The sequence below is a fragment of the Schistocerca cancellata genome, chromosome 1 (assembly GCF_023864275.1).
Source record: "Schistocerca cancellata isolate TAMUIC-IGC-003103 chromosome 1, iqSchCanc2.1, whole genome shotgun sequence".
NCBI lineage: Eukaryota > Metazoa > Arthropoda > Insecta > Orthoptera > Acrididae > Schistocerca > Schistocerca cancellata.
This window is the reverse complement of record NC_064626.1, coordinates 251,827,987-251,849,297: the sequence shown is the minus strand read 5'-3', so window position 1 is coordinate 251,849,297 and position 21,311 is coordinate 251,827,987. Positions and strand designations below refer to the sequence as shown.

Here is a 21,311-nt window from a genome sequence, read left to right as displayed (position 1 = left end):
TTTCTCAGGCCAATTCTTACTTTTTGATTAGCTATTCCACATTGCTAGTCTCTTCAAGCTTTGTTTTTTTATCACTGAGGAGGTTTCCTTTTAACACAATTTTTTTAAGGAATTTACACTTTTGCAATCAATCTATTATTCTACAATTTTTCTTTTATCCTGCTGCAGAAGGACATGCATTATAATACCCTTCAACAACAGACATTTCAGTTACATCTATGAAAAATGAAAAATAGGAGGGATAAAGATAACAAAGAAACTGAAGAAATATGTATGAAGAGTGAACTGTTTTGTACATACCATAGACTTTGTTCTTCGGCATTGCTGACATTAACCAGTCCCGGGAGCAAGTCCAGAACTCTATTTTTCTCATGCAGAGACAGATTTTCTGAAGTTATTATCTCTCTAAGCCAAATATGTATGGCAGCGTACCGTGTAAAGCAACCAACTGGCTCCTTAAGCAGCCTCACAGTTTGTACCAGTAGGTCCACAACCTGCCATTTCCTTGTTGGTATGTCATTTGCCCAGTTCTTCAACAACTCCCAAGATGCCAAAACTTTGCATCCCAAACCATCTGCAACACTGTTGACACAATACTGCCAAGTTATTCACTTGATTTCATCAAAATAAAAGATACTTTAAAAAAAGAAACAGAAAGTCCATGACGGAATAGCATGAATATTACGAAAAGGGTTGATTGCTACTCACCACATAGAGAAGGTGTTGAGTTGCAGACAGGCACATTTACAAGACTACTGAACATTTAAACTTTTGGCAAAAAGCAAGCGATCACAACTCCCCTACAAGCTTACATGTTTTTTAATTGTTACTGTCTGCCACTCAACGCCCAGTCTATGAGGTGAGTAGCAATTTATCCTTCTCATAACTCTGCTGTTAAAAGATGGTTTAATTGGCTTAGCCTGCGGGGAAGTTACTGGACATAAAATGTTTTCATATCGACTTCACTTGCATAAATTTGAGTGTACAAGAAGCGAAATTGTTGTATAAAGATGATTTTCTTCATCTGCAAAACTAAGTTTACAGACAGGAAACTTAATAATAGTACATTAATCAGTCTGGTTCTCATTCCCCATAAATGTGAGTCAAGTATCTTATGACAGTCACCTCAAGTTTCAGTTGTAGTTTTTATACTTAGCATTTTAAGGGACCTGCAAGAAGGCATTATTTTATCTCCCAGGAAATAATTAAGTACAATACACTTCCCCAATACTGGTTTGCAGCCTGTAAGTGACAGTGTAAAAGGAAAAAAAAGGTGCACTGAGGAAGGTGATATTGCTACAAGATTTTACATTGGGATTTCTTTACATTAGAAAGATGTAAGGAAGCAACAGTGACTTCATAGACACACCATCTGGCAAAGGTAAGAAGCATAATTAATAGTCAAATAAACAAGGTGGAAAAAGGAAGATCTTAAGTTAAGCAAAAGTCTCGCAGTACAATTTATCACACAACAAAATCTGCAATTGTCCAGCGTATTGTCCGGCGTAATACAAGTGGGTATTACCACTCTGAAAAGTAAAATATGATTTAGTCATCTCAATACACACAATTCTCAAATAATTTGAAGTGATGTGTAAGAGATGTGTCAAGTTTTAAAATACAAATATTTTTAGGAGAAATACAAAAGTTTAAATTATTTTATAAACTTTTCTGAGATACAGCAACACACATACTTATTATAGTTTCCGTACTAAAAAATATAAAATTAATTTTCCAAAATGATAAACTGTCCTCAAAAAAATCTTCAATACAATAACAGCACTTTTCCATCAGAATGGTAAAGTCATCTGCTCCGTGCCTCATGTTTAACATATTGCTGCCTTTCACTCAGTTGTAAAGTTATATCTTGGCATATCTTTGGGCACACAGTTGCATACCATAGGTTGTAAGTTTAAAATTCTCCCTGTGGCATATGCTGCAGTTGGGGTGGGAATGAAGACATTAAATTATTCAGTTTATTTGCTACGTAATTAATGTGTACCTTCCAATTTATTTTTCTGTAAGGGTTTAGGTCTAAGAACTTCATGAAGTTTGCTTCTGTGATATCCTGATCACTGCAAAAAGTTTTTTTATTTCACTTCAGTCTAATTATTTAGCTTCAATCTGCACTATTTTGATTTCATTTACTTCACTTTCAGTCAATTTTGATGGAACCAAAAAACCAATTTTTCTAAAGTATTTTAGCACTTTTTGGAATTCTTTCAGGTGCCTAATTTTCAATCACAACTGATGTAACATCAGCAAATAAGACTGACTGAACATCAACAGTAAGTGGTAGGTCATTTGTGTATAACTGGAACAGATAGGGGTCCAATACTAAACCTTGGTGGATTCTCTGGGAAATTGTTTTCCCAGTTCAAGGAGTAATTGCTTTAGTCTCAAGTCCCAATTAATTGTTGTTTCCTACCCCCTAAGTAACAGTTGAAACATTATACAACAGTATCCCTGAATCCATATATATCTGTAATTTGTGAAGAAATGAGGACGGGTTCACTGAACTGAATACTTGTGGCAGATCACAGAATAATCAAGTGACCTTCTTACCCTTACCTAATGTGGAGCAAATTTTCTGAGTAAATTCATTGACGGCGTTTACAGTGCCTTTCCCTTGTTGGAATACAAACTGATTTTTAAAAACTATGTCATTTATAATATGAAATTTTTGAGTCTGTTTTGCAGTGAACTTTTCAAACACTTTAGAGAAGACTATCAGAAGACAGATATGGTGATAATTCCCTACATCCAACATCAATCACTTTTTGAATAACGGTTTTATATTGGCACATTTCAATACGTTTGGTAAACATTCCTGCTCTATGGACTGATTTATAATACTCAACAGTGGTTTCAAAATGATATCAGAAGGTATCCCGATCACAGATGTTTTTTGATGACAGTAATTCATTTTCAACATGTCTTTGGGTGATTTTCTCAAACTGTTTCAAAAGATGCATTCTGGCTGTTTACCACACTTATGAACATAGGTTGTCATATCTATATCTGATCTGGATACATTTAAGAATAATTCATTGGAACAGTTGGACATCTGAACACTGATTCAGATGAGGACATCCAAGAGGATGTTTCAGAGTTGTTTGTATTTTGCTGTTACTTCTTCTTCCCCTTCCTCTTCTCCTCAGTGATCACAGGCCCTGTAGACCATGCGCTGCATCAATGATCTGCTTCCACCGCCTTCTATCTCTCACAGTCTCTCTCCACCGTGTGGAAATTCCTAATGCTGTGATGTCCTTCTCCATGTCATCTTTCCACCTTGTATGAGGTCGGCCCAATGGTCTTGTTGCCTGGAGAGTTCCTTCAAATGCTTTCTTGGTAATCCTGTTGTTTTCCATTATAGCCAAATATCCAGCCCATTGCTGTTACTGTAACTCACAATAGCAGTGGCAATTTTAACAAAATGTTACTCCCATCAAGTGACTAAGTCTGCATTATGAATTAAACACTATCCCTGAATGGTTAGTCAAAAAGTATGCGAGATGATTACATGAAGAGAATGTCCTGTTGCCTGCTGTAGTTGGCAATAAATGGGCCACTGGCAACACTCGACCTTCCAGATTATGAGTAACTCTCAATCGAAATACAATAGAAGGTGTAGTAGACATGAGCAAAAGTTCTGATAAGAAACAACTACTGCTTTTCTTTAAATCTGCTACAAAGTACAGCAGAATGCAGAAACTACACAGTAATTAAGAATGTAAGGCTGTCACAAAACAGAAGGTTGGTTTGAACACTGCAGTCCCATTGGAGGTGGTATGTCCTTGCCTTCCTCCAATTTTTGAACTGGCTTATCCAGCCAGTTTCAGGAGGATTTTCAACCAGTATTGCAAACTTCAGTGCAACTCGACATGTTCACATTAACAAGTACGGTCTGAGGTGAAAGAACTGATCAATGACAGATGCAAATGTTAAGACTGACTGGGGATCAAATCACAGATGTCTGGATCCATAGTCTAACACTAACACTGAGCGACACACAAAATAAAGACTATGATGAATTTCCCCATTTTAGTAAGGAATTTTGTTCACGTGTAGACTTTTCCTTTGGTTATTTTCAAGTTCATTATGAACTGTTAGAATCAACATACAGCCTCACTGAACTGAAGGTCTCAAAAATGAAAAATAACTGTGAGACAGCCCATACCACCACATGAAATATTTTCAGTTTGTTTGAGTCAAGCATCCAATTTATGATGACAATACTTATTTTCTTTTATCACTTATCATACCTTGGTAAATGTAACACCAACTGCATGACATTGTTACTTACACACTTTCCAATATGTAGAATGGTTTCAAGAAAGTGGAATTACACTATGTTTAAAAAAATACAGAAGTCAAAAGTGTGCCATCAGTAATGGAATACAAACAAATAAGGTCCAAAACAACTTTCTCCAACATCAAAATTCATATATTCAGTTTCATACACCTTGCTGATACAAGAAAATTTAGAATGAGACATTATTCATTCCCAAGGTATAAATTTGGCGTGTGGAAGCTGTAACTTACCAAACGAAAGTGTTGGTATGTAGATAGAGACAATATAAACAACAAAAAACACACAAACACACACACAAATTTCAAGCTTTCGCAACCCAAGGTTGCTTCATCAGGAAAGAGGGAAGGAGCGGGAAACACAAAAGGATGTGGGTTTTAAGGGAGAGGGTAAGGAGTCATTCCAATCACGGGAGCGGAAAGACTTACCTTGTGTGTGTGTGTGTGTGTGTGTGTGTGTGTGTGTGTGTGTGTGTGTGTGTGTGTGTGGGTGAGGGTGGGTGGGTGGGGGAGGGGGGCGCTAACAAGTGTATACTTGTCCTTTTCTCCCCCCTAAGGTAAGTCTTTCCGCTCCCGGGATTAGAATGACTCCTTACCCTCTCCCTTAAAACCCACATCCTTTCGTCTTTCCCGTTCCTTCCCTCTTTCCTGATGAAGCAACCTTGGGTTGCAAAAGCTTGAAATGTGTGTGTGTGTGTGTGTGTGTGTGTGTGTGTGTGTGTGTGTGTGTGTGTTTGTGTGTTTTCTATTGTTTATATTGTCTCTATCAACATACCAACACTTTCATTTGGTAAGTTACAGCTTCTTTGTTTTTAGATATATTTTTCTTACATGGAATGTTTCCCTCATATTTTTACAATGAACAAAATACTACTTTCAAACTGCTGGCACTTAGTAATTACGTTTTCTCTACATATATTGTAGTACAGCAGGTAGAGCACAATGATATGTCTGATCTTATGTTTTTCAGTAAACTATTCTTTAAAGAATCACTCGCAGAAAGCAAAATAATTATTAATACACTTATGTATGTTACATGTATCAAATCAACTGTGCCTCAAAATTGACTTAAAAATTGAGAAAGCATTCTTGACTAGAGCACAGCGATCGGTATAAAATGTTGAAAATCAATAAAAACAGTCTGTTGCATTTTAGATTTTTTACTTGTTGGCAATCGGTTTTGGCTCTTTCCTCGGACCATCTTCAGGCTTACACCACCATTATGGCTGCTGGTTGTGGTAGATGGAGCGAGATCTGTAGAAGTACAGTTGTCACTGCACAGTGACAACCATACTTCTACAGATCTCACTCCATCTGCTGCCACCAGCAGCCAATATAACAGTCTAAGCCTAAAGTTGGTCCGAGGAAAGGGACGAAACCAGTTGCCGACAAATATAAAATCTGAAAACGAGATTGAGACTATTTTTATTAAAACTGACTTAATTTGCAGGCTGACAGATCACCTTATTTTGCATACCATTTAACATCATACCTCAATTCTAGCTTGGCATCTTTATGTGCAGCACGTTGTAATAGCTGCTCAAGAAATCTTAGTGGCCAGCCACTTCTCTCTGGCTGCAAACTATCCCCGATAAGCAGCTCTACAACACGGAAAACTCCAGAATGTTTTCTTAGTAATCCATCCAACACTGGCTCACGTAGCTGTGCAAGGAAGTGCTCACCGTGACGTACCATGGCTGCCTTTTCTGTGACATACACTTTCGGTCCATAAAGCAGAAGATTGATCAATTCATCAATCTGCAATGCAGTCATGTGGTTGAGAATTGTGTTAACTCATTGACTACATATTATAGAACCTTTTATAATTATTTGAATCTACAAAAATAATTGCTTTTAGAAATTAATATACTTTGTGATCTTTGAAGCTATCTAACCACAACTGATAATAATTTGGGAGCTTGTTTTGGAGTCCAGACAGCAAGTGACTGAGATCTCCAGTAAATGCACATCACGATGTAAGCTATTGAAACAGGCTTCAAAAATGTTAATATCAACTGAGTTTCAGAGTCAAAAACTTGGATATTCCCATACAGTGCACATTTATTTATTTTTTACAACAAGGAGCTTAAATTCTATTACACCATTATCACTGCTGACCTCTGCCAAATTTGTATTAAAACAGAATTTAAAATATATCAATGAATAGTCAAGCAAAACACCTTTTGGAAGCAAAATTTCTTCGCTAATGTTCAAGAAGAGAAACAAACGCTGAAAGAATTTGAAGAGAAACATCTTACACAATGTAGAAATGGAATGTACGCCACGGAGTCCATTCAACTCAAAGGTAATAAGGGAAGGTATTACTTTTACTTCTTAAATCAATTATATTTCCTCAAGCAGTTGCCAGTATCAAATTTATGATTATATCAGTGGTTTAGAAATAAAAATTCATCGTCAGGAAACAAACTTCACGACTCAAGTGCAGGAAATGTGTTAGTCACCAATAAGTAAATCCGGAATGTAATTCTCAAACCAACTGGTTAATACGGGTTGTAGAATATTTAGTTTCATTTATATATTTTACTGAAAACAGGGTGTAACCTTGCAGAATGATTTTAAGCTAACTTAAAAATGAAGTTATTAATTAATACATTTAACAGCTTTACAACATGAATGTATTAAAATAAACAAATGTTTCAGAGAACTGGAAATATATTAAAGAATCCAAAATCTTTCAGGATTTATTTGGCATTCAAAACAAATCAAAGAATGCTTACGACTAGTTAAGGAGCTGTTACATGTAATTGATTGTAATGAAAGGACTGCATGAGCTTTTACCACGGAGTACTTTATTATATTTTAAGTGGAGTTGATGAATAATATTCTTTTTAAAAAAAACACAAATTAATACTTTGTTTAGCAGTAGGCAGAAATAAGTCTAGATACATTGATCACATCTTGTAAGAAAAATGAAGTGTCCTTTTCTGCCAGAACTTTCGATAAAGTATTTAAAACAAATAAAAATTTATTCAAATAAAAATTTATTTTTTAAATTCGAACTTGAGTATTAATGCTATTGCTAATTTAACACAACAATTTTTGTTCTCACAATATTCCATCTAATAACTTACTTCTCCATCTGCAAGAAAAGCCAGTTCAATCAACAATTTTGCATATACTTTTCCACTTGGTTGTAGATTTATGGCAACCTTTGGGACACTTTCATTGACCACAATGCTAGAAAGAAGTTTCTCAAAAATTTCTTTGCTAAATGATTGCTGTGATGAATGTCTCTGGAAAAAAAGGAAAGTATGCATATGAATCATCAGTACCCACAAACACAACAGATAGTTCATTAATTAAAACTTCAGGGCTGAATTGCCGTGGTCCATATATAAAATTTCTTCTCCTTCCTGAAGTTTCGTTGCCTACTGCGGGCAACATCTTCCGAGGTGAGTTGGCGACTGGCTGCTAGGCACTGGAGGTTCCGCTTATATAGAGCGCTTAGATGGAGCCACCACTCATCGCGTGCTTTCAACTTTAAAACTATCTCTGACTAGTGCCATATCTCTCGATTGCAGGTAATCGATTGTCACTTCATTGGTGCACAGTCGACTGCCATATCTTGTCTAGTTTTAATCCTTCCTCTTTATTATTAAAGTTATTTTCGTGCTTGTAGATCTCTATAGCTTCTCTCGCAGGTATAATAATGTCAGGTCCTAGCTATCACATTTGTCTCACTAAATTTTATGTCGTGATCACAGTCTTTGAAAACGTGTTCCGCTACAGCTGATTTGTCAATTTGTTCCAATCTACAGTTCCTTTTGTGTTCCGCTAGGCGGGTATTAACACTCCTTTTAGTTGTTCCAATATAAACCATGCCATAGCTACACGGAATTTTATACACACCTGGGGTGGCTAAAGGGTGTTGTGCGTCTTTCACCAATCTTAAACTTTCACTAATTTTCTTCGTAGGTGGAAAGATTGTCTCCACTTGAAACTTGGCCAAAACTTTCCCAATACGGTCCGTGATGTTATGAATAAATGGAAGAAAAACTTTTCCAGCCGACGGTTGTTGTTGTCATGTATTTTCGGACACTTTCCTTCTAGGGTGGAGTGCTCGATCTATCTTGTTGTCAGTGTACCCATTTCTCTTGAAGGCCGTTCGCAAATGGCTTAACAACGTAGCAAAAAAGCGAGTGAACAAAGTTGCTATGTTGTCGTGACACTGGGACAGTTCCAAAGTTTTTGAAGGCGAGAAGAGTGTTCCATTCAGTGCAAGCGAACCGAATTTATTTACGCATGGAATTGACGATGCTGTGGGAGCGGATCCACCAAACCCGTCAAGGAATTGTGGTAACTAGTAGTCAATTGTTAAATCTTCATTTATGTATTAGCAATACTATGGGGTTGGGTGAATGGAATAAGTTGGATAGATTAACATTTAGATATATGGAACTTAGGGCAGAAGTGTCTTCTAATAGACAGAAGAAGTAATTTGAGCATTTACAAAAACAGGAAACATTGATTACAGACAATTCCCATACAGTTATAAACTTGTCCGGGAAAGAACTATCCAAGGAGCAAGTCTCTGTTCTCTCGAAAGGAGGTAATTTTGCTATCACTCCATCACAGATTCCCATGGAAGATATTGTTGCCAATATAGAAGCAGAGATTCGTCTGTTATCACCGCATTCTGCCGATGAATTCAGGATGGAAACAGCCAGGATATTATGTATAGCCAAGCCACCCAGCAGTAATTTATCCCTACGAGAAAGGAAAGCATTACGGGAGATTAATGCAGACAGGAATATTATTGTACTTACTGTTGACAAGGGTAATGCTACTGTTGTGATGAAGAGTGAGGATTATCATAAGAAGATCAGTGACCTCTTGGATCCTATCACCTATAAAAAAAGTGATAAAGGACCCTACAATAAAAGTGTTGAGTGCTACCCAGTGATTAATAAAAAGCTCTTCCATTCCTACAGAAAATAAAAAAAAAATACCTTTGCAAAACGGAAGCTTACCCTTCTAGACTGTATGGGTTACCTACGATACACAAGCCCCGTGTCCCATTGAGACCGATAGTAAGTGCCATTGGGGCTCCTACTCAAGAGCTGGCTAGATATCTTGCTTCTTTGTTGCAATCGGATACAGGTAAAACTGACACTCATATTAAAAATTCTGTGCATTTTATCGAAAAATTGAGATAGATCACAGTTAGTCCAAGTGAAATCCTTGTCAGTTTCGATGTAGTATCCCTCTTCACCATGGTCCCTGTTGACGAAGCTCTTTCTTACATAGCGGATATGTTTCCTACTGATATAATAGCTTTGTCTATCCTCGACTTATTTTCAATATCACAACAAGTTTTATGAACAAATTGATGGGGCAGCCATGGATAGCTATTGCTAATCTATTTATGGAATTTTTCGAACAACAAATGCAGCAGTCCACCAAAAAAAGCCCTTTGAAATGGTATTGATACGTGGATGACACCTTTGTGATATGGAATCATGCTGAAGAGGAACTAAGTGATTTTTTGGTGCACATAAACAGTTTCAATCCAAAGATACAATTCACCACGGAGAAAGAGAGTAATGGACAACTAAATTTTTTGGATGTATTGGTTACTAAACGGGCAGATGGGACTATAGAGCACAAGGTATATAGGAAAGACACAGACACACCGATTGTCACCTACATAAGGGTTCGAATCATCATCCTAGGCAGAAGAGAGGAGTCATAAAAACTTTAGTGGACAGGGCTAATAATATCTGTGAGCCAATTTATTTGCAAAATGAATTAAGCCATTTGCGAATGGCCTTCAAGAAAAATGGGTACACTGATAACGAGATAGATCGAGCACTCCACCCTAGAAGAAAAGTGTCCGAAAATACACGGCAACAACAACCGTCGGCTGGAAAAGTTTTTCTTCCATTTATTCATAACATCATGGACCATATTGGGAAAGTTTTGGCCAAGTTTCGAGTGGAGACAATCTTTCGACCTACCAAGAAAATGAGTGAAAGTTTAAGATCAATGAAAGACGCCCAACACCCATTAGCCACCCCAGGTGTGTACAAAATTCCGTGTAGCTGTGGCATGGTTTATATTGGAACAACTAAAAGGAGTGTTAATACCCGCCTAGCGCAACACAAAAGGAACTGTAGATTGGAACAAATTGACAAATCAGCTGTAGCGGAACATTTTCAAAGACGGTGATCACGAAATAAAATTTAGTGAGACAAACATGATAGCTAGGACCTCACATTATTATACCCGCATGTATAGAGAAGCTATAGAGATCTACAAGCACGAAAATAATTTTAATAATAACGAAGGAGGATTAAAACTAGACAACAAAGTGACAATCGATTACCTGTAATCGAGAGAGATGGCACTAGCCAGAGATAGTTTTAAAGCTGAAAGCACGTGATGAGTGGTGGCACCATCTAGGCGCTCTATATAGGCGGGACCTCCAATGCCTAGCAGCCAGTCACCGACTCACCTCTGAAGATGTTGCCCGCAGTAGGCAACGAAACGTCAGGACCACGGCAATTCAGCCTGTAAGTTTCAATTAATGAAGATACCGGCTGTGAAAGCTTACATGTTATGACAACAGATAGTTATTAATTAATACATTTAACAGCAGTTATCGCGTATTCCCTCAGTTGAACTAGTTTACAACATGAACATATTAAAACAAGTAAATCAAAAGTTATTACTAAAGGAATGCTTTGTAACTGAGTTTTGTGTTTCAATAGTGTGCATCATGACACCTCGAGCAAAACGTAAAGTTTTTGCAAGACAGAAGGTTCACAGCAGCATCTTATATGTATGAAGAGAAGTGATTACTGTCAGTTCCATCATACAAATTTTATTTTTCTTATTTGCAGATGATACAATACTAGCCTTTTTACTGAATGGAGGGAGCAATGACATTGGTATTAATGAATTTAAAAATGCTATTCAACAAATGTCAACTTTATGGCAAAATTAATATTGTTTTAATACACATAAATTAAACATTTACAAATAAAGACTGATATGTTACTTTTGTTGTATGAGATCATCTTAAGAGAGCAAACAGTATGCTGAATGAAGAAGGATAAGAAGAACATTTTATATTAGTTACATATTTTGTAAATATTTGATAGAAGGTGTAAATAATAATTGGTATTACTGACAAAGTAACATAAATGAAAATTGTTGACACTGTGCGTGTCAACTCCAAGGCAGTAAATTTAAACCTCCTAGTAATTAATCAAGACAATTCAAAATAAACACTTTTATTTCTTCTTCTTAATGCTTTGCAGAACCTAAGACAGTAAATGCTCAAAAGTTAACCAAAGTAATTTCAGTTGCAGAATGTTTGAGAATCACGAACGTACCGTCATTTGAACATTGGACAGGCTCTGTTATCCATTAGTAAAAAGCATCCCTGATGTAGAGAAACAGCGGAAAGATTTGAAAGCATATAAATCACAATGTCCGGAGTACTCAACAGCATTAGCCCCTTACCTAGCCTGCATGAATCTCTCGGTCAGCACAAAGTTCCACGTGACTGGAAAAAAGCACAAGTGACTAGTATATAAGAAGGGCAGAAGAATGGACCCGCAAAATTACAGACCAATATTTTTAGTTTGCTGCAGAATCCTTGAACATATTCTCAAGTTCGAATATAATGAACTTTCTTGTGATTGAGAAGCTCATATCCATGAATCAGCAACTTGCCCATTTCTTATATGATATACTGCGAACTGCAGGTGAAGGCCAACACGCAGATACCATATTTCTAGGTTTTCGGAAGGTGTTTCACATGGTACCCCACTGCAGACTTAACGAAGATACAAGCATATGGAATAAGTTCACAAATATGTGAGTGGCTCGAAGACTTCTTACCTAATAGAACCCAGTATGTTGTCCTCGACAGCAAGTGTTCATCAGAAGCAAGTGAATTGTCGTAAGTGTTATAGGGAAGTATGATAGGACTGCTGTTGTTCTCAATACACATAAATGATTTGTTGGACAGGGTGGACAGCAATCTGCGTTTGTTTGCTGATGATGCTGTGGTGTATGGTATCCTGAGTGACTACAGAAAGATACAGGATGACTTAGACAAAATTTCTAGCTTGTATGATGAATGGCAACATTGTCAGGAGCAACTGACTGTCTTCACTGCTGCTGTGTTGGCCTTATACAGGCCATAGATGGCTTTTGATTGATCACCATGTGATTGGTCGGCAATTATGTACTGCTGTCGCAGACATTGTCAATGACTGCGCTGGTGGCACCACTACTTCCATGGGAATGTTAACACTGCAAGGAATGTCTCTGCTGCTTCTCTGCATCAAGTGCTCATTTTCATGCTTCGCTCAGATAATTTCTGCTACCACCGTTAAAGTTCTTTTCTCTCATTCTTATTTCAACAGCCTCCTTAATAACAGAATCCCAGTATGTGGAGGCATTGGACAAAATTTTTGTTTCATCAAGTAGTATTTTATGTATGTTAGTGAGGCTGTGCTCCACAACTGCCTATTTCACTAGTTCCCAATTTTTAATATGCCTGTGGTGTTCTGCACAGCGATCGGAAACTGTACAGATGGTCAGACCTATATAATTACTTCCACTCTCACAGGTTTTAAGACATTTGTACGTACTGTCCTCCAATAATAATGTCATTTTGCTATGATATTTGGTGGCATTAAAAACGGCAGTGGCTTTCCTTTGCTCTCTTACACCACATACTATACCCATTGTGGATCTTATCAGTGGAGTAGAACAGGCGGAGTGACACCTTGCACAGGACGCCGCCGACAAAGTGAGACTTATTACCACTCGCTTTTTAGCCTCAGCTAAACCTCCAAAATCTAATATCAGCAGAGAGGAGAGAGAGGGGTTCCGTTTACTTTGGAGAGATGAAGATCTTGTTCTATTACCTGCTGACAAAGGAAATGCCACCATTGTTCTTGATACCATCGAATATCATAGCAAAATGATATCACTATTGGAGCACAGTATGAACAAATGTCTTAAACGAGACCCAGCTTTGATGTACAGCAGGAAAACTATGAAGCTACAGAAGGACTCCGGTCTACCACATGATGTTACATAAAAATCTCAGAGTCTGAGCTCCTAGACCTTCCAGGTTGTAGAGACCACCGAAGATCCACCAGGATAATGTTCCTTTAAGACCTATTGTCAGTGCAATTGTTTCTCCTACCTACAATTTGGCCAAATACCTAACAAAGTTGATGACACCTATAGTTGGCTGGTGTGAACATCACATCAAAAACTCCCATGTGTTCACTGAGAAACTCATATAGATTATAGTTGGTCCAAATGACATTTTAGTCAGCCTGGATGTGGTATCGCTGTTCACAAAAGTTCCTGTGGAGGACACTTTGAAAATGCTGGCGGGTTTTTTTCCTCCTGAAACTATAAAGCTGTTCCGGCATGTGATGATGACCACCTGCTTCTTGTACGGTAGTAAATTTTATGAAATGATGGATGGTATGGCGATGGGGTCTCCGTTGTCTCCTTCATTGGCTAACTTTTTTATGGAGAATTTTGAAGAACGTGCATTAAATTCGGCACCCCTCCATCCATCCTTATTTTATCATTATGTTGACAATACATTTATGGTCTGGCCACACAGCACAGAAGAACTTGAATAATTCATGGAACAGATGAACAGCAGACATCCAGACATCTGATTCAATGTCAAGATGGAGAAAGAAGGAAGGTTGCCATTCTTACATGTTTTAGTACAATGAAAGGTGGACAGGCATCTCGGCCGCTCTGTGTACCACAAGCTGATTTATTCTGATTTATATCTTAATGCACAGTGTTTCCATCATCCTGTTCAGAAGAGAGCTGTTTTGAACACATTGGTCTGTAGAGCAAAACCTGTTTCTGACGAGGACCACTTGAAATCTGAAATTAACCATCTGAAGTACTTGTTCCAAAAGAATGGTTGTGGTGCACAAGATATAAAGGCAGCATTCTACAAGAAGAGGAAACATGAAAATGATGCAGACTCACAGGATGAACCACCATTTGTGGATCGTCCTTTTTGTGGAGCTATATCAAATAAAATAGGAAGAGTCCTGGGTAGACGGAGCATAAGACCAATTTTTCGTCATTCTAAGAAAATTAAGGAGATGATTCGCCCTGTTACACACAGTCTTGGCCTCAGGGTTGCTGGAATTTATAATATCCCCTTTGAGTGTGGAAGCAATTATATAGGTCAGACCATTCGTACCATTTCTGACCACTGTGCAGAATACCAATGGTATATTAAAAAAATGGAACTAGTGAAATGGGCAACTGCGCAGCACAGCCTCACTAACAAACATAAAATACTATTTTACGAAACAAAAATTTTGTCCAATACCTCCACGTACTAGGATTCTGTTATTCAGGAGGTTGTTGAAATAAGAATGAGCGAGAAGAATTTTAACAGTGGTAACAGAAATTATCTGAGTGATGCATGAAAATGAACACTCACTGCAGAGAAGCAGCAGAGACATTCCTTGCAGTGTTAACATTCCCACAGAAGCAGTGGCGCCACCAGCGCAGTGATTGACACCATCTGTGACAACAGTACGTAATTGCCAACCAATGAGAAGCTGTCCACAGGCTATATAAGGTCCCCACAGCAGCAATGAAGACTGTTTGTTGCTCCTAAGGGTGAAGATAGAGGCTATCGTTGAAAGCTTGAGATTTTATCCTGAATTGACACATCAAGAAAGCTGAGAATGTTTTACATATCATTGCTACTGCAAAAGACTTTGTTCTCACAGTCTGATTTTACTATCTGCAAGTCACTTGGCAATGACAGACTTCACCTCAAAAATCTATCCCAACTTCTCCTAAACTACCTGAACAGTGGTATTTCCCTTCCTGTCCCTCTGCAGCTTCCTAAACAGCCACAACATCAACCACCACTCCACTCCTACAAACTGAGCTTGGCCAATCTTCTTAACATCCCACAGCCTCCACCACTGCCTCCCAGACCACAAATAATCCATAATCCCAAGAACCAGTCACAACAGTAGTGTCCTTGAGCTCTCATCTAAAGCACTCTCCCCTCCTTAATTATCTGTATTATCTGAGGGCTTCACTTTCAGCCCTAAACCTGCATTTGATCACGGTGTTTTGGTGAAGAACCTCCTTTCCTTCACACGTAATATCCATTGGAAATATCACTTTGCAACCAAACCCCAAAATCTTTCCAACAGCAAACCATTGAACCCTGACTTGAACAGTTCAGACAATGATCCCAACTTGATCCACCACCACTACCTCAAAATCATCCCTTACAAGCCTTCCAAGAATTCCTCACATCCAGCACTGCCTCACAACCCTTCCTCAGATCCCTAGAACATGACCCTAACCTGTCCTCTGCAGAACTCTACGTTCCCTAAAAGCTGATGACTAATGTCATTAGCCTTCCAGCAGACAAAGGATCTACCACTGTAGTACTTGACCAAAAGGAGTATTTTAGTGAAGGTCTACGCCAGCTATCTGACACCTCTACATACAGCATCTGCCATCAAGATCCCATTCATGTGATTCAAATTGACCTGCAGTCCCTCGTTAAAACCTCAGGTCCCTCACAAGAAATAACACCTCAATCCATACAACTTCTCACGGCACCCAAACCATGCACCCCCACCTTTTACCTTCTTCTTAAGATCCACAAACCCTATCATCCTAACCATCCTATAGTTGCTGGCTTCAAAACACTGATCAAACATATATCTGCATTAGTTGATCAACACTTCCAACCTATGGTACAAAAACTCCCCTCCTACATCAAAGATACCAACCATTTCCTAGATCGTCTAAAATTTCCATCACACCCCTTGCTTGTCACCACTGATGGCACCACATTCCCTTCGTACATGGTCTCTCTGCTGCTGAACATTTCCACAATCAGCACCCACCTGATTCCAAACCTATAACATCCTTCCTACTCACCTTAGTCAACTTTATACTTACCGACAGCTACTTCACCTTTGAAGGGCAGATATACAAACAGATCAGAGGTACAGCAATGGGAACCAGGATTACTCCTTCCTATGCTAACCTTTACATGGGTCGCTTCGAGAATGCTTTCTTGGGAACCATAAGTCTTCAGCCCCTGAGATTTGTTTTTGATAGACTGATAACATCTTTAACAAAGGGACTCATGTTGAGACTGAGCTGCTAAAATTCATGGAATCTCTGAATACCTTCTCCCAATTAAATTTCACATGGTCCTATTCCGAAAACCCATGTCACTTTCCTTGATGTTGATCTCATCCTCACCGAAGACCAGTTACACACCTCCGTCCACATTAAACCTACCAACAAACAACAGTACTTACATTTTGACAGTTGCCATCCTTTCCATGTCAAATGTTCCCTTCCATACAGCCTTGGCATCTGAGGCAGACATATTTTTTCAGATGCAGGCTCTTTACAGTAACACACCACCATTCTCACCTCAGCCTTCACTGCATGTAATTACCACAACAGCCTAGTTAAAAAGCAGATTTCCCAGGCCATCACATCCAATCCTGGTACTGCTGATCCCTCCACAAAACAGCTTCAGAGCACACCATTGGTGACTCTGTATTATCCTGGTCTGTAATGTGTTAATCAGCTACTTCGACAGGGCCATGACTTCCCAAAATCAAGTCCTGAAATGAGATCCATTTTGTCTGAAATTTTGCCCACTACACCTAGAATAGCTCTCCGTCGCCCTCCCAATCTCTGCAATATTCTTGTCAGACCTTAAGCTCCTTCTGCACCCACCTCCCTACCCTATGGTTCCTATCCCTGTGACCGTCCCCACTGCAAAACTTGCCCTATGCATCCTCCTACCACCACCTATAATAGCCCTATAACTGGCAAAACATATACTATCAAAGTAAGAGCCACCCGCGAAACGACACGTCATATACCAGCTATTATGTAAACACTGTTCAGCCTTCTACATGGGCGTGACTATCACCAAATTATCAATTAGGATGAATGGGCATAGGCAGAGGGCATATACTGGCAACTCACAATATCCTGTTGCAGAGTATGCTCTGCAACATGAAATTCATGAAGTCAGTGTCTGTTTCACCACAAGCGCCATCTGGATTATTCCACCAGCCACCAGTTTCTCAGAACTCTGCAGATGGGAACCAGCACTACAACATGTCCTTGGTTCTCACCACCCAACTGGCCTTAATTTATGTTAATTTCTTCCGACTCAGCTTTTCTTCATTGTAACTAATTTTTGCTTCACTTCGTTTTAGTCTTCTACATCTTTCATTGTCTTTCCCGTCTATTTTTTCACCACCCCCTCCCACCTCCGTTACGTGCAATGCACTTAGCTCCTCACTCTTATTAACTCATGCAAGATGCTTTAGTAGTAATCTCTGTCTTGCATATTACCCTGTCTTCCACCTTTAAACTCTCAGGTTTTCAAATCTCATCCAATGCAGTCCCCAACAATCAGTCTTTCTTTCTCATCCAGTATGTTAAGTCTCCCCTGACCGAAAAAAAGTGGCAGTTTCCAGTTTTCTTTGTCCTTATTTCATTTGTTTAGCATAAACATGATATTCTTCAACCAATTGTTCCCTGTGATTTTGTTTTAAATGGCTGTAAAATTTTGATGTTAAATTAGTCCGCCTCTTATTATGAACAACCTTAGATGAGCAACTCAAACAATTAGCCCCAATATGTTTCCTGCTCAAACTTTCAGTCTGAAGTCTAAAAATCCTGCTGTCAAATAGGGTCAGTGACAATTGTGAATCTAGCTGCTTGATGTCGCTGTTTTAGGAGACATCTGATTTAAAGTCTGTCGATGTTGACTATTACCAGCTAACAAATCCTTACTTTGCTAAGTCATTTTGAAGCACTAAGAACACAACAAAATTGCGTAGTTCTATCAAGTGGAGCCACATCTGTCACCTTCAGTGACCTTGATACAACTGAGGAAGGTACCGCAAATTACTCTGTTGGCTATATTCTTATGTTTGCCTAGTTACATACAGTGTTTCTACATGTTGACAGGGGAAGGTCAGCAGTGTAAATGCTAAGGCCATTCAATTAGGATATTTTTATTACTCTGTAAAACAAACAAAGCTCTGCACAGCCCAAAGGTTGGTATGAACATCATGGTGGCTTTCCCACAGTAGGATGACCGAAAGATGCCCCCTGACAGTTGCATGACTGCTTTGTGAATCTGCCTAAACCAATACTGTAACATTGTTTTGTTTATGTCCCTATTGCAATGCCTCAGCACTGCTACCGCTCTATAAATAACTATTATTTTCACCTGGCCATTTGCACTTCACATTTAATAGCTGGCAACAATGCTGCCAGTTCTCGGGGATCTTCTGTCAGCAACTCTCCTACAGACATGATGCTACTGAAGGTAGTATTCCTAAGACCTCTAAACTGACTTTCCAGGTTGTTACAAGAAGACCAGCATTTAACAAGGACTCAGAACATGGTGTAAAGTGGTATTTTTCACATTTACAAATGACTGATCTCCAGTAGGTCCTACGATTCTTTCTGTTGCTCATCACTTATATCCCTTCCAGGAAACTCCACATATTTTGATTTGTAGTATGGCACTTATTCACTAAGCCACCAAGTCATACTGCCATAACGAATAATTCAATATTTATGAAACAGATAGCTTGCTGTGCCTCAGAAACAAAACTGGAAAAAAAAATGTTTTTGTAATCTATGATGTTCGTTAGTTGACTGAAGAATAAAAAATGATAAATAACAATTAATTATTTGCCTTTGCAGAGACAAATAATACTTTTATATGCAAATAATTTATTTGTATGTATAAATCTTTGAATTATTCATGTATTCAAATAATTATCACACAGAAATTAATTGAATAATGTCTAGTGTGAGTTTCGGGGAAAATTGAAGTGTATATCGAAAGTATAGGCAAATAGGAAATGAAGGTGGTGAACTTGTCACAATAGACGAGAAACTCAAATCCACTGAGATTGAAACTGAAGCTGCATGTGAGATTGTTTGGGCAAGACTCAGTATAAGGGGTGGGCATAAAATAATTGAATTCTTCTATCGCCCACCTGACATTTCCTGATGTAACCAAAAACTTTAGAGAAAATATCAGTTCACTTGTACCTAAGTTCTCCAAGCATACTGTAATAATTGATGGAGACTTTACTCATCCAACAATTAATTGGGAAATAACTAGATTTTAAAAAATCAGTAGTGTCATATCTCAATGAGGAACTTAAACTTTCAGCACAAAGCAGGAGTATGTAAAGGAACTACGGCTCAAGTTTAAAAGAATAGCTGACCCTGCACTGGAAAGATATGCACCCAGTAGCATAGTTCATAGTGGGAGATAACCTCCATCTTATAAAATCACCATAAAGAAACTTCTGAAGACAGAGAGATTACTGCATAATAGGTGCAAAACAAAGCACAGGGCTATAGATAGAGAGATGCTGAATGAAACGTGACTGGCTGTCAAGAGAACAGTGAGTGATGCTTTGAGTGATTACTGTAGCAGAATATTGTCAAATGATATTTCACAAAATCCAAAGAAGTTCAGATTGTATGTAAAGGCTGTTAATGGCACCACAATTAGTGTCCAAGAAACTTAAACTGAGGCTAGAAAAGTGAAATCTAAAATGCTGATTTCAGATGTTCCTTCACAAAGAAAAGCCCAGGAGAATTAACCCAATGTAATCCTCATACTACTGAGATAATGAATGAAGTAAGTATTAGCATCAGTGGTGTTGAGAAACAGTTGAAATCGCTAAAACTGAACAAAGCTCCAGAGCCCAATAGAATCCCTGTCAGATTCTACACTGAATTTGTGGCTGAGTTATCCCCTCTCCTAACTATAATCTATTGCAGATCCCTCAAACACAAACCTGTGTCCAGTTGTTGGGAAAAAACACAGGTCACACCCGTTTACAAAAAGGGTAGTAGAAGTTATCCATGAAACTACCATCCATGAACCATGGACCTTGCCGTTGGTGGGGAGGCTTGCGTGCCTCAGCGATACAGATGGCCATACCGTAGGTACAACCACAACGGAGGGGTATCTGTTGAGAGGTCAGACAAACGTGTGGCTCCTGAAGAGGGGCAGCAGCCTTTTCAGTAGTTGCAAGGGCAACAGTCTGGATGATTGACTGATCTGGCCTTGTAACAATAACCAAAACGGCATTGCTGTGCTGGTACTGCGAACGGCTGAAAGCAAGGGGAAACTACGGCCGTAATTTTTCCTGAGGGCATGCAGCTTTACTGTATGATTAAATGATGATGGCGTCCTCTTGGGTAAAATATTCCGGAGGTAAAATAGTCCCCCATTCGGATCTCCGGGTGGGGACTACTCAAGAGGATGTCGTTATCAGAAGAAAGGTTAGAAAATTTAAAAAGGGAAATGGATAGGTTAAAGTTAGATATAGTGGGAATTAGTGAAGTTCGGTGGCAGGAGGAACAAGACTTCTGGTCAGGTGACTACAGGGTTATAAACACAAAGTCAAATAGGGGTAATGCAGGAGTAGGTTTAATAATGAATAGGAAAATAGGAATGCTGGTAAGCTACTACAAACAGCATAGTGAACGCATTATTGTGGCCAAGATAGATATGAAGCCCACGCCTACTACAGTAGTACAAGTTTATATGCCAACTAGCTCTGCAGATGACGAAGAAATTGAAGAAATGTATGATGATATAAAAGAAATTATTCAGATAGTGAAAGGAGACGAAAATTTAATAGTCATGGGTGACTGGAATTCGAGTGTAGGAAAAGGGAGAGAAGGAAACGTAGTAGGTGAATATGGATTGGGGCTAAGAGATGAAAGAGGAAGCCGCCTGGTAGAATTTTGCACAGAGCACAACTTAATTATAGCTAACACTTGGTTTAAGAATCATGATAGAAGGTATCAGATAGATTATATAATGGTAAGACAGAGATTTAGGAACCAGGTTTTAAATTGTAAGACATTTCCAGGGGCAGATGTGGACTCTGACCACAATCTAT

General features: G+C 38.6%; 1 protein-coding gene across 1 annotated transcript in view; it reads right to left on the bottom strand.

Moving 5' to 3' along the window:
* LOC126167810 (DNA-dependent protein kinase catalytic subunit-like) overlaps positions 1-21,311 on the bottom strand; it is a 540,256-nt gene that overhangs the window by 282,771 nt on the left and 236,174 nt on the right. The window contains exons 22-24 of the mRNA XM_049920510.1: positions 7,404-7,565; positions 5,804-6,069; positions 301-582 (exon numbers count right to left, since the gene is read on the bottom strand). Of these exons, the coding sequence (XP_049776467.1) occupies positions 301-582; positions 5,804-6,069; positions 7,404-7,565 (710 nt within the window). The remainder of the gene's footprint in view (positions 1-300; positions 583-5,803; positions 6,070-7,403; positions 7,566-21,311) is intronic.